The 11,221-nt window shown below is 36.1% G+C and overlaps 1 protein-coding gene across 2 annotated transcripts in view; it reads right to left on the bottom strand.

Moving 5' to 3' along the window:
- Positions 1 to 4,120: 4,120 nt before the first annotated feature.
- Positions 4,121 to 11,221, bottom strand: part of CDH9 (cadherin 9) — a 97,055-nt gene continuing 89,954 nt past the window's right edge. The window contains exons 10-12 of one of the 2 annotated variants that reach the window (XM_039714803.1): positions 8,203 to 8,320; positions 7,865 to 8,116; positions 4,121 to 5,124 (exon numbers count right to left, since the gene is read on the bottom strand). In XM_039714803.1, the coding sequence (XP_039570737.1) occupies positions 4,637 to 5,124; positions 7,865 to 8,116; positions 8,203 to 8,320 (858 nt within the window). In that variant the 3' untranslated portion in view covers positions 4,121 to 4,636. The remainder of the gene's footprint in view (positions 5,125 to 7,864; positions 8,117 to 8,202; positions 8,321 to 11,221) is intronic. The other variant, XM_039714802.1, reaches the window with a different exon arrangement.

The following is an 11,221-nucleotide window of genomic DNA, read 5'->3' as shown; positions in this document are numbered from 1 at the left end:
GCATTTTATGTATGATGGTGGTTTCATTTAGGCTACTTAACCTGGCATAATAAGGAGCTTGTTTTGACATTTCACTACAAAATGTAACCCTCTGTGGAGATCGTCTCCAGCATTATTTTGTACTAAAACTACTTATCAAAGTCAGCTTGTAAGTTTATGACAGTAGCACAAAAGCCAGTTTAAGTGAAAAGAAATAGAAAATACATAGATATTACAAAACAAGACCTACATCAAGCTGGAATGGCTTTATGTTTGTTTGGTTGGGTTTTTTTTCCCCTTGGAACAGTCACTTGACATTTTTCTGTATTCATTTTTACTCCTTTTTCTAAGCTTATTTGTTCTTAACCCTGGAGAGACCCCATTCAAAATCGATTTAAGTTTGTTCAGAATGATCAGTAAATCTAACAATATTTCCTTGGGAGTTACTAAATTTATCTTGGTCCTTAGTAATCACAAGCAAGTTTTCTGCTGGAGATTGAGTTAGTCTTGTAAGTTTCAAGTTTTCCCAACTGCTTCTTCTCCTTTGCAGTGAACCACAACAGAAAGGTTCTGAGTGGCAGAAAAGAGATCCTTGGTGAGACTGTCACCATAAAAATTACTTTTCTCTTTTCTCTTGAGTTCTTCTAAGGTCCCGAGGCCTTGAACTTCACAGTGAGAGATGTCTGACATATTAGTCAGATCCCATGGATCTGGAACTTTGGTCAACAAGCATAGATTACTTCACAGAGGATGAGGATGTGCATAAATATGAAATGCCCAGCACTTCAGTGCCTCAGTTCACTAACAGAGGGAGGAAAATCTGCAGGCCTGGAAGGAGAAGTATCACTGGAAGGAATTCTGACCTCTCGTCTCTCTCTCTCTGCTATTTGATGCTTAACCAGTATGGCATATCCCACTGTTAATCAGCACGTGTGCCCATTATTTGACTTATTTGCCTATCCAGCTGAATCCTGGTCTCTGCTGGTCTTTGTTTGTTGTACCTTCTCTAAATTGTACACATCAATATCACTCATCTTGAAATACCAAAGAAGCTAACAACTTAATCAGTACCTTTTTTTATGGCTCAACTCCAAGGCATTTTCTGTGTCAGTTAGCTCCTTCCACCACACTAGGGTAGGAGTATCCAAGCTGCATCCAGGTGTAATGTGGAGTCAGTGGCTGGAGACAGAGACAACACACACTCAATGGTCCTTGTGACAAGCAGTCTAGAGTTTATTCCCTCAGCTCCTTTTATAGGAGCTCCAATTTCCTTAGCTTACACGTGTGATTGGTTGAAATCTTAGCACCATCCAGCTCTCTGGCCAGTGATTTAAGGCTGAATGACATTGGCTGAGGGTCTCTTTGTAGATTGGAATCCAACCTATCCTTGCCCACCCAAGGACTGCAATGCTACTCCAGGTTTTCCAAATATGGACCTGTAAAACCAGCAATAGCCATCAAATTCTAAGAGGCCTCTCATAACCTTCTTTTCCTTCTCTGTGTCTTTGAGAATCAACTTTAGTTGTTAGAATGCTTGAAATTCTCAATAGTTTTGTGAAATTACTTGTTTTACTATGTCAACTACATGAATTTCTGTGAGCTGCAAATCCATGTAGGTAATTTTTCAAACACATATTTTTTAAAGAATTACAAGGTTCTTGGACTCACCAGTCAACTAAGAGGAAAGCATGGGCAAGTCTCATTCTGAAAACAAAGGCTCTGTCTCTCTCTCTTTAGTGGCTATGACTCAGGGGATGAGAAAACCTAGGGTGAGAGAAGGGGAGGAAGATACCTTTTTTGGTTGATTTTCTGGACTTTCTGCTCTTCCAAATTACCACAGTGGTACCGTGACATGGTGATACTGAGCACATGCCTCTACGAGAGCATTTTGTGAGGTGACTTCTATTATGCTTTCTACTTTCTGTAACTGAAGGAAAAAAACTCCTGAAAAACCAAAAACCAAACAAAAAAAAATCAAGAAACCAAAACAAATAAATCCCACAAACAAACAAACAAACAAAAAACCAACAACAACAAAAAAGAAAAAACAACTCTCCAAAATACAGAAATGAACTTGTTTCTATGTGGAATGTATAATTTTTAATGCATTTTTATGTCTTCAAGGAAGAAGAATTTCTCACACTCAGTTCCTGTTATCCTGCCATTGCTAGTAGCCTCTTTGAAATCACACTGGTATCCTTTGATGTGTCCTGCTCCAGGTCTTGACAACTTAAAAACTTAGTCAACTCCAGGGGTATATATCTTGCCTGTATCAGTTCTTGCTTGAGGATAGATGTTCATTTTTCTCTTCCCTGTCAGTTTACTTCACTGTGTGATATTCAGGCTTCTAATAACAATTTACAAGATTGCTGAAAGATGGCCTCTACTGTGTAAGGTGAAGTTCAGTGTACAACTTCTATAAGTCAGAAAAGGTTCTTGCATATTTTCTTTCTATTTTGGTTTTGTTTGTGTTTCACTCCTCCCCTCTCCCCCAGTCATCTCTCTTCAGGGACAAGGGTTTTTATTCTCCCTTTACTTTTTCCTCTATCCCATCTTGAGGCAATGTCTTAAAGTTATGGAAATTTAATTCAAAGACTAATGAATTCCTGTACTTCCACTTTCCCAGAAACAGGTTCAGAACATAGACTCCATAACTCTTTTGTTTTCACCTCCAAAAGAAACAAAACAGAAACAAGCATTCTTATGTCATCAAGTTATACAATAATGCCCTGTAACTGCATCACATCCATGTAAATAGCTGCCACATATTTGTAGGTTTTTTGACATTTCTGTAACACTAAAGTTTTTTTTTGCTTTCAACATAGTGTCACAGACCTGATAGGCATCTCACAGCAAGCTGTTCAGGTGCCTGTTTGGAGCCACAATCACACAGACATTCCTTCCCCCAAAAAAAGGAGTTCAGTACAAAGAAACTTGAGATACATCCTAAGGGCTGGCAGAAGAGTATAGTAGAAGGACTAAATAAAGAATAATAAAGAAATATTTCTGATAAATAATCTGAAAGTCAACATAGTAGAAAGATAATTATGAGTGTGTTCATATGTCTGGCTGAAGAGTCTCTGAGTCTGAAGCCTCTTTAATATTTTTATGGTAAGAGATAAGTGCTTCAATAGTCCACATAACATAGTCAATGTGTATCTTAAGGTTTGTTATAAAAAGACCTGAAAAATAGCTAATTGATATAGAGAAAACCTTGAAACATTGTTATTTTGTAGGTGTTGGTTTTTTTTAAACATCTGTAGGTGTTGGTTTTCCTTAAAGTCAAAAAAAATGGAAATGCTATGGATAATGTACTTCCTATATTGTCGAAACTGTTTCTTCTTTTGCATGAATTTGAGGTTTTATATTCTTCTTTTTTTAAACAAATGTGGATAAACCCTTCAACTTTGCTAGATCACCTGATCCACTTGTATTCCTTTTATTCTGTGTGGATATGATTTTGCATTGCAAAAAATCATATCCTCCAAATAAATTTTAAACAAAAATATATACTTGATGACTGCCATTAAGGCTGTAGGAAATATGCAAATGTACACACTTCTTTGAAGGACTAGAACATTCAAAACTTTAATAAAATACTATTTAGACTTTGTTTTTATATGTTGGCTCCCTTTTATTTAAAAGAAATTATCAGTAATACCTGATTTTTCTAATTGCCTCAAAGCTCCAAAATAAGATTAGTATATAATAACCTTCCTTTCATTATTTATTCATCATTCAATTTCTTTGCAGGTATATTAAAAATTGTTTTCACATCTACCAGAATAAACTTTAATAGTTCCTTACATCCCTAGGCATCTATCTGTTCAGTCCTCTCAGTGGTCATCTGTACATGTAAGAAGGTATGTGTGAGTGAGCTTCACCATGAAACTATTATTATGCCATGTAGCAATACACATTGCAAGTCAGAATGTGTTTATTTATAATCACTTTTTCAAAATAATTTTTTCTTTTTTCTACACTGCAGTCCAATTACAGAGCCCTCTCTCCATATCATTCTTGCACAGTACATTGCAAGCACTAATCTAAGATGATGCATTCAAAAATTAAGTATCGCACAATACAAAGTTTCCTTTGTTCAGAAAGATTGGACAGTTCTTTATGATAGACAAAGTACATGAGTAAGTAGTCTTTTTATAAATTCTAATTTATTTAATAAAAATACAAAAATATAAATATACATATATAAAAATATCAGGATGAATCAACACACAGACATTTTTAACTCAATAAATATGGCAGTAATATTAATCTTTTTAAAGTATATTTTTGAGAATAAGTTACAATGCAGATGCACACTATCCAACATAGTAGGAAAGGTAAAGCAAAGCAATTTAAAAATATGGAGTTTCCATGTAATTATCAAAGGCGCAAAAAGCCTTTTATTATATTTTCATTCCCTATAAAACCCTTTCATAAGAGGTTTCTAGGCAGAGAGAGTGGGTTATAAGGTTTTTTTTTAAATCTCAATCGTTCATATTCATTCACGTTGACTTATTGATTAAGCAAACCCTTACTAAGACAACACTTATTTTTTGTAAATTTTTTATTCCCAAGTAAGAGAGTAGGCCACTTTATTTATCTAGGAACATAGACATGAATTCCACTAACACTGACCAGGTAACAGATTACTTTGTCAGTCTCTATCACTGTCCTCTCCACCATACATATCTGCTAGCTTTTTAAAGCGTGGTCCCCAGTCACTGAGGTAATCATAGTCTTGGTTGCCTTCTGTGGTAAGTGATTCCAGAGAGCTAAGTGAATTTGCTATGGAATCATTTCCTTCATAGGCATATGTTGCTAATGAATCATAAGGAGGGGCAGCTGGGTCTGAATCATTTTCCTTTAACCTTCTATGAATAAAATCTTGAACATCGATGTTTTCCCAAAGAGGTGCAGTCCGCCTTATCTGAAATATTGTTTCTGGGATAACATCTCTTCTCATCTTACTTTCCTCCCTTGCTTCTGGATTTCTCAGCGTGCCAATGTCAAAAGCCTGGGTGTCTTCTTCCCCACCTCCTTCATCATTGTAAGTCACAATATTGTCCCGAACATCATCTTTCGAGATGATCAAGGGCTCTTTCTTCCTCTGTCGTTTGAGAGCCGTAAACAAGACAACTAATACTAAAAGGAAACAAAAAGTGAATGAACAAATGGATTGTTAGAAAGTAAATAAATGAGGCAAAATTTTACCTCATCTTTTGCCCTGGAAAGGTTTAAGGCTGGAATGGTATTTCTATTAGGAATGTCATGATAAAATCTATCTCCAAGTTAATAAGGGAAAGTATTAATTATTTGATAGCAATCAAAAACTTATTATTTTTTAAACTTATGGGAGAAATTATCAAAATATTTTGTATTTTAAATCAATTTGTAACTAAGCAGAAGTTGAAAAGTAAACAATATGATACAATATTATCCTACAAAGGTTTGATTTTTATTTTAATTTTGTAAGTGCCATCTTTTTGGTAGTCACTAAGGGTCCTTTCATCAAATGTAGTTGAATCTCCTTGGCAAAAGCTATTCACACTCTTGAAAGCTCATGATTTAGTATTCCCAAGTGTCTAATTCTCTTCTGAATATGGGATCTACAGGTCCATCTGAAAATAAGAACCTGAAGACCTTAAGCTATCAATATAATTGACAAAACTACTTTTGCTTCAATGACTGGGAGAATTGAAATCCAGTCTTTGTTACTAAATGCTTCTTTTGAAAAAACTTGATCCTCTTGGTTTATGAAGTGCTAGTTGAATAACTCCTTCTTCTGAAAGAGGTAAGGATTGATATAAAAAAGAAGCTCTATAAGGGGAGATAAAAAAATGAAGTCAGGATTTTGTGAATACATTCTGGTGTCTCAATGCTATTGATTTCAGTAGCAATTCTTAATGCTTAAGTGCATGTAAAAATCTGACTCTCTCTCCAGTACCTGGAGTAAATAAGAGAGGCCAGAAAGACCATCTGTCAATGAGACATAACAATGATTGCTGAACCATAAATTACAACAGTGCTGAATGATTTAGTTGAGTCCTAAGAGCGAAGTTTTTACTCTGAATCACCTGAGTACTGGTGAATAAAAGCTAAGATTTGACATGCTGCAGGTAGGGAGAGGGGAATAGAGATCTTCCACATGCCATGATATTATGTTGTGAATGTAAAATTAATAAAAATATGTTCCATTCTGTATTGTTTGTGTTTTCTTCCTTGTATCTGTACAGAGGCCTTTCTTTTCATAATGCTAGATGAGGAACACTTTAGTAAGTTTAAGAACTCCATGTAGGAGAAAAAAGTAGATCACTGAGTGGTTATTATTAAGTGTCTTTCACAGCCTGGTACTTAGTGTGTCTCACTTATGTTGGGCATGTTGATACCAGTTTACTATTATAACACACTACCTTGTTGAAAAATAAATAAGATGCTGAGTATCACCCTAGCTGTAGACTAAAAAGTCTGTTTATATACTCCACAACCACATGTTTCTTTGACTTTACATATGCCAGCAGCGCTAAGCAGAGCAGGGCCTCTAACCCTGGGGCTGAGACACGAAGTGGTCACTTGTTCTGCACAGTAATGATCCCTGATCCTCTTCTGAGTCTCATATTCTGTTGCTTTGGGCCTAAGGCACATTTAACTTCAATAAGTTCAAAGTTTAATACAGATTTGTTCAATCTGTACTAAAGCATTGCAGCCAATCAGAGCAATGTTTTCATTCTGAGTGAGTAAAGGCATGTGTTTCATGCTCTTTTTTTTTCCTGCTCTTGTTGGGGCATACAGGATGGCTTTAAAGATGCAAACCTTGTTGACATGATGATAAGAGCTGAGCAAGGTGAAGAGCTAGGTCTGGCAGAGTTTGAACCATAATTTTCTCCTGAGACTTGTGCCTTTCAAGTTCTGCCTCTCAGCAGACTATCAGAAGATTCCCTGACTATGCCTGGGTAACATCCTGGGAAAGCCAAGGGGGCTGATGCTGAAATCAGGCCAGCAGCAATTCCTGAATCTAAGCAGTTTATCAGTTTGTTAGAGCTCAAGTATTCTCCCTGTCTTAAGCCCATTACAGATACAGTTTATAGATATTACCCTTCTTCAAATACCTATAACAAATATTAGGAGGATCACAAAGTTATCTTGAATCCAGGGTAAAAACTGAAAGAAAAAAATCCCCTTATAATTATATAACCTAACATCTGTAGCTTCCCACTGACCCCTTGGCAAACTATGTTTGCTTGGACAGGTGGAAAAGGAAAGAAGTTTTCTGCAGAGTTTTACTGGAAAGTAGAGGTGATGACACTTCTCTTGCAAAACATGCGAGTTGAAATTTTTATGTTCTTAACACCAGATAATGAGCTAACATTTATTCTACTTCCTTCATATGTAACTACATCTTTCTAATGCTTCTACCTTCCAAACACTTATATGACTTCTGTTCTCATACTTATTAAATCAGCCGTTCTCACTATGACTTGCAAGAAATTGAATATTTCTATCCTATGCTTTTGAGCTAAGTATTTTCTGAACAGAAAAAACCGAAACCTTTCATCATTAAATAGCTAATATAATTCATAACATTTAATTGTTGCAAAACTTAGCACTCCACTTCAGAAATATTATTTTAAAGTTCTGGATCTAAATGAAGATTTGATTATGGTATTAACATTACTGAAACAAGCATGGTAACCAAAACTGACCCTATATTTTCAATTGTATTTAATTCAAATATCACAGTCTTACTCTTCTCACACAAACTTCTACAGAGTAACAATGATATATTTCTGCAGGGTCATGTGAATAAGGGTCTTAAGAATATCAGGCCTCTCAAAGTGACTAGATCTTTGTCTGGTCAAGTAAATATCTCATCACAGGTACCTACTTAGCAGGATGATGATGCAGAGGAGAATGGCCACCAGTGCCCCCGTGCTGAGGCCGGCAGGGAGCAGCAAGGCCTCGGCGCTGCAGGACTGCATGTTGCCCCGGCTGTCACAGGCACACACGCGGATGGTCAGCGTGCCCGTGCTGCTCTGGATCGGGTAGTCGTTGTCAAATATAATGATTGGCAGAAGATAGGTACTTGTCTTACTACGGCTGTATCCATTTCTTCTGGTCATAATTCCTGCTGTGTTATCTAAAATGGAAACACAGAATCGATAAATGTTTCTGAATTAAGTTTTATGTGACATTGTGGAGGGGGACGTTGGGGTCAGCACTTACCTTTGTTGTCCACAACAGAGAAGTTTGGGTGAACAGCAAATTCTGGCACCAACTCAAAGAAAAATTTGTGTCCTTGAGGAGGCTGATCTTTGTCAATTGCACTCACAGTCTGTATGAGCTATAAAGAAAAGAGTATTTCATGCTATTTTAGAAATCTTGTGTTTCAAATCTCTGTTTTTCATGTCCCGTAAAAATCCAATGAATCTCTATCTGAAGACAAAAACTGATGTCCTAAGCCAAATATTTCCCACATAACTACAGTAGAGGTATTAACTACAGTAAACAAATTATTTTATGGTTTAAACACATAACAAAGGATGAAAAAGGGTCCAGTCCTCACTGCAGAACAGCCATGTGCTTTGATTTGTACTCAGTATCTTGCAGTGATACAGAAACATTTGCCCTTCTGAATAAGCCATAAACCTCCTGTGGCTTCATGTAGCAATGACAGAGAGTGCTGTGTAAACCAGTTGTTAAGTGGGTCTAATTCTCAATCCACCTCATCTGCTCCTGGCGATAAATTGGAGTACTGCACTGGCAGGATTCTCGGTTCTCCTGGGGTAATAAAAAGAGAAGCTTTACTCCCTCCTAAATTGAAACCTCTGGCTGTGGAGCTTAATAGCTGCCCTAACAAGGCCACTCCAGCCCAGCTGGGAAGGAGTGATAATAGTGCCAGAATAGGGTCAGAGTAGAATGGGCTGAAAAAAAGAGAGGCTTCAAGAGTACCTCTGGATTGCATAAGGTTTCCTGTTGCATCAAAACGTGCAAACGTGGGCACTTGCATTTGTGTAGACACACATAAATGCTAACAATTTGACTCTTTTTTTAATCTATCTGCTGCTGGACTGGCAGAGAGGCTAAAGGAAACATCTGCAGAACTGAGGAAGGAAAAATTACATGGGAACAACTGTGGTTTGTGAATTCACTTGCAACATTTAACACCGTGCCACACTGCGGAGTCACAGTAACTCCAGAAAGCTCTGTGAGTGGCTGTTCTGTCATTTGCCCTTCCTGGTGAGTGTCACAGTAGAGAGTAACCCGTAGTCCACCTTGGCTTGCAAGGACAGGTTTGGATTCCATCACAAGATTACAAAACTGGTAGCATAAGAATAGGAGTGAGTCTCAACTAAGGATGCTATAACTCAGTACAGGTTCATTCCTATGGCACTTAAAGGCAGAATGAGTTCAGCAGCCAGACATTTTTCTTTCAAAGCCAAGAGGGAGCCAATGGCTGTTCTGAGGTTCAGATGTTTCCAGTGTTCAGGGTGTCTTGAAATCCCACAGATATCAAAGCCACTTGTTATCAAAGACTTTGTTTTTCTCTCTTATTTCCAGAGAAGGTGCAGCTTGACTTCTTCCAGAAATACAGTAATTGACAAGTAGCATTAATATGATCTGTAAATGTTGTGCCAATCAAATAAGGAATTCCTTTTTCATATATACTGTCTCAGAACATTGACCTTAATGGGACTTGAGGATACAGTTACATTTTGGAAGGTATTTAGTATCTCACAGAATTAATCATTATCTATAAAAGTATTTTTTCCTATTATAATTCATAAACTTGCTACTGCTAGTAGCACCACAAATATTCGACCCATTTTTTCTAGTTAACTTTGGATAATTTGATTACAATTAATCATATTGAATTATAAAAGAACAACAACAAAAAAAAACCCAACCCCCCCAAAAAAACCATAACAACCAAACAAAAACAAAAAAAAAAAAACCAAAATACAAACAAACAAAAAAGCCCACCAAAAAAACCCCAAAAAAACACAGAAACAGTTGAGGGGTCTGAGTTTAGTTCATTCACTTTCCAAACGCCTACTAAAAAAGCACAATATATTTTTGAATAGTTTCTTTTTATTTTTGAGGTATATTGAGAAACTTGAATGGTAATTTGTAAACATCAGCCTTGCACAAAAGGATGTGACTATGCTCAAAGCAGGATTATGAAGTTTTTCTAAGTGTAATTAGAGTAATAACTACATATAAAATCTCTTCACTTTTAAAGCATGTAATGTGCATTGATCTTTTGATTTCCTTTTTTAAAAATAATTTTTAGCTGTTTCACAAGATTAGTCAAATCCTTGTTTATGGTCAAGGATCCTGTTTAGAGTGTTTCTACATTGTAGTTTATGTCAATAACTTTCCAATATTCAATTGCTTTTGTCTTTCCTGTAAGCTGCTTCTGAGAGTTTTAATACAGAAAGCAAGACCAGGATTTGGTTTAATTTTAGTTTTTCACAGTTTAAAATATGCTAAAAAACCCCAAATATTTTGAGTGGGCTAAGACATCAAATTTAAATGAGAAAATTTTCCTTTCACATTAGCACAAATTTGAAAATACAGAAGAAATACAAAAGTATCAGGGAGAAGAGAGAATTAGAGTAAGTGACAACATTTGTGTGGTTTACAATTACTTGCTGAAAAACTCAAGGAGAAAATATCCTGCTGCAATAACTATCAGAAACTGTAGCTGAAGTATCTTGGGTCTTTTTAAGATGTAATCATTTAGTGTTTGTAAGGTTTAAATCCCTTCATATGCAAATCACATAGAGAAATACAATTGTACCAGGCACAGAAGAATCTAATTACAACAAATAATTATTGTTGAGGGTAAGGCTGAAGAAGAAAAAACCCAACCTCATTACCTGATCTAACAATTGGCAACCTAAATTGAGAACCAGCTGTTTGCCTAGCAGAAAAAAATGGGAGATTAAAAGAACAATGAGAAACCATGATTGCAGGTGAATTGTTCCAAATGATGAACAGGTGAAAGGAAATGAGAAATCTTATGTAATTAATGATTTTTTTTTTCAGTTATACAGCTGTAAATAAAAGACAATGATTTCAATGATAACCACCAGAGAAATGAAAGTGATCTGGTGATTTTTAAGTATCTCATTTATATGAAGAAAAGCTAGTACTCTTTTGTGTACATTTTGTAGTTTAATTTAAGAAATATATTCACCCATTTTGATGCACTTATGGACATTGAGTTATAATCACTTTT

Source organism: Passer montanus, unplaced genomic scaffold, assembly GCF_014805655.1.
Source record: "Passer montanus isolate IOZ18808 unplaced genomic scaffold, ASM1480565v1 scaffold31, whole genome shotgun sequence".
Lineage (NCBI taxonomy): Eukaryota > Metazoa > Chordata > Aves > Passeriformes > Passeridae > Passer > Passer montanus.
The sequence above is the reverse complement of the archived record's forward strand: the minus strand, read 5'-3'. Positions and strand labels throughout refer to the sequence as shown.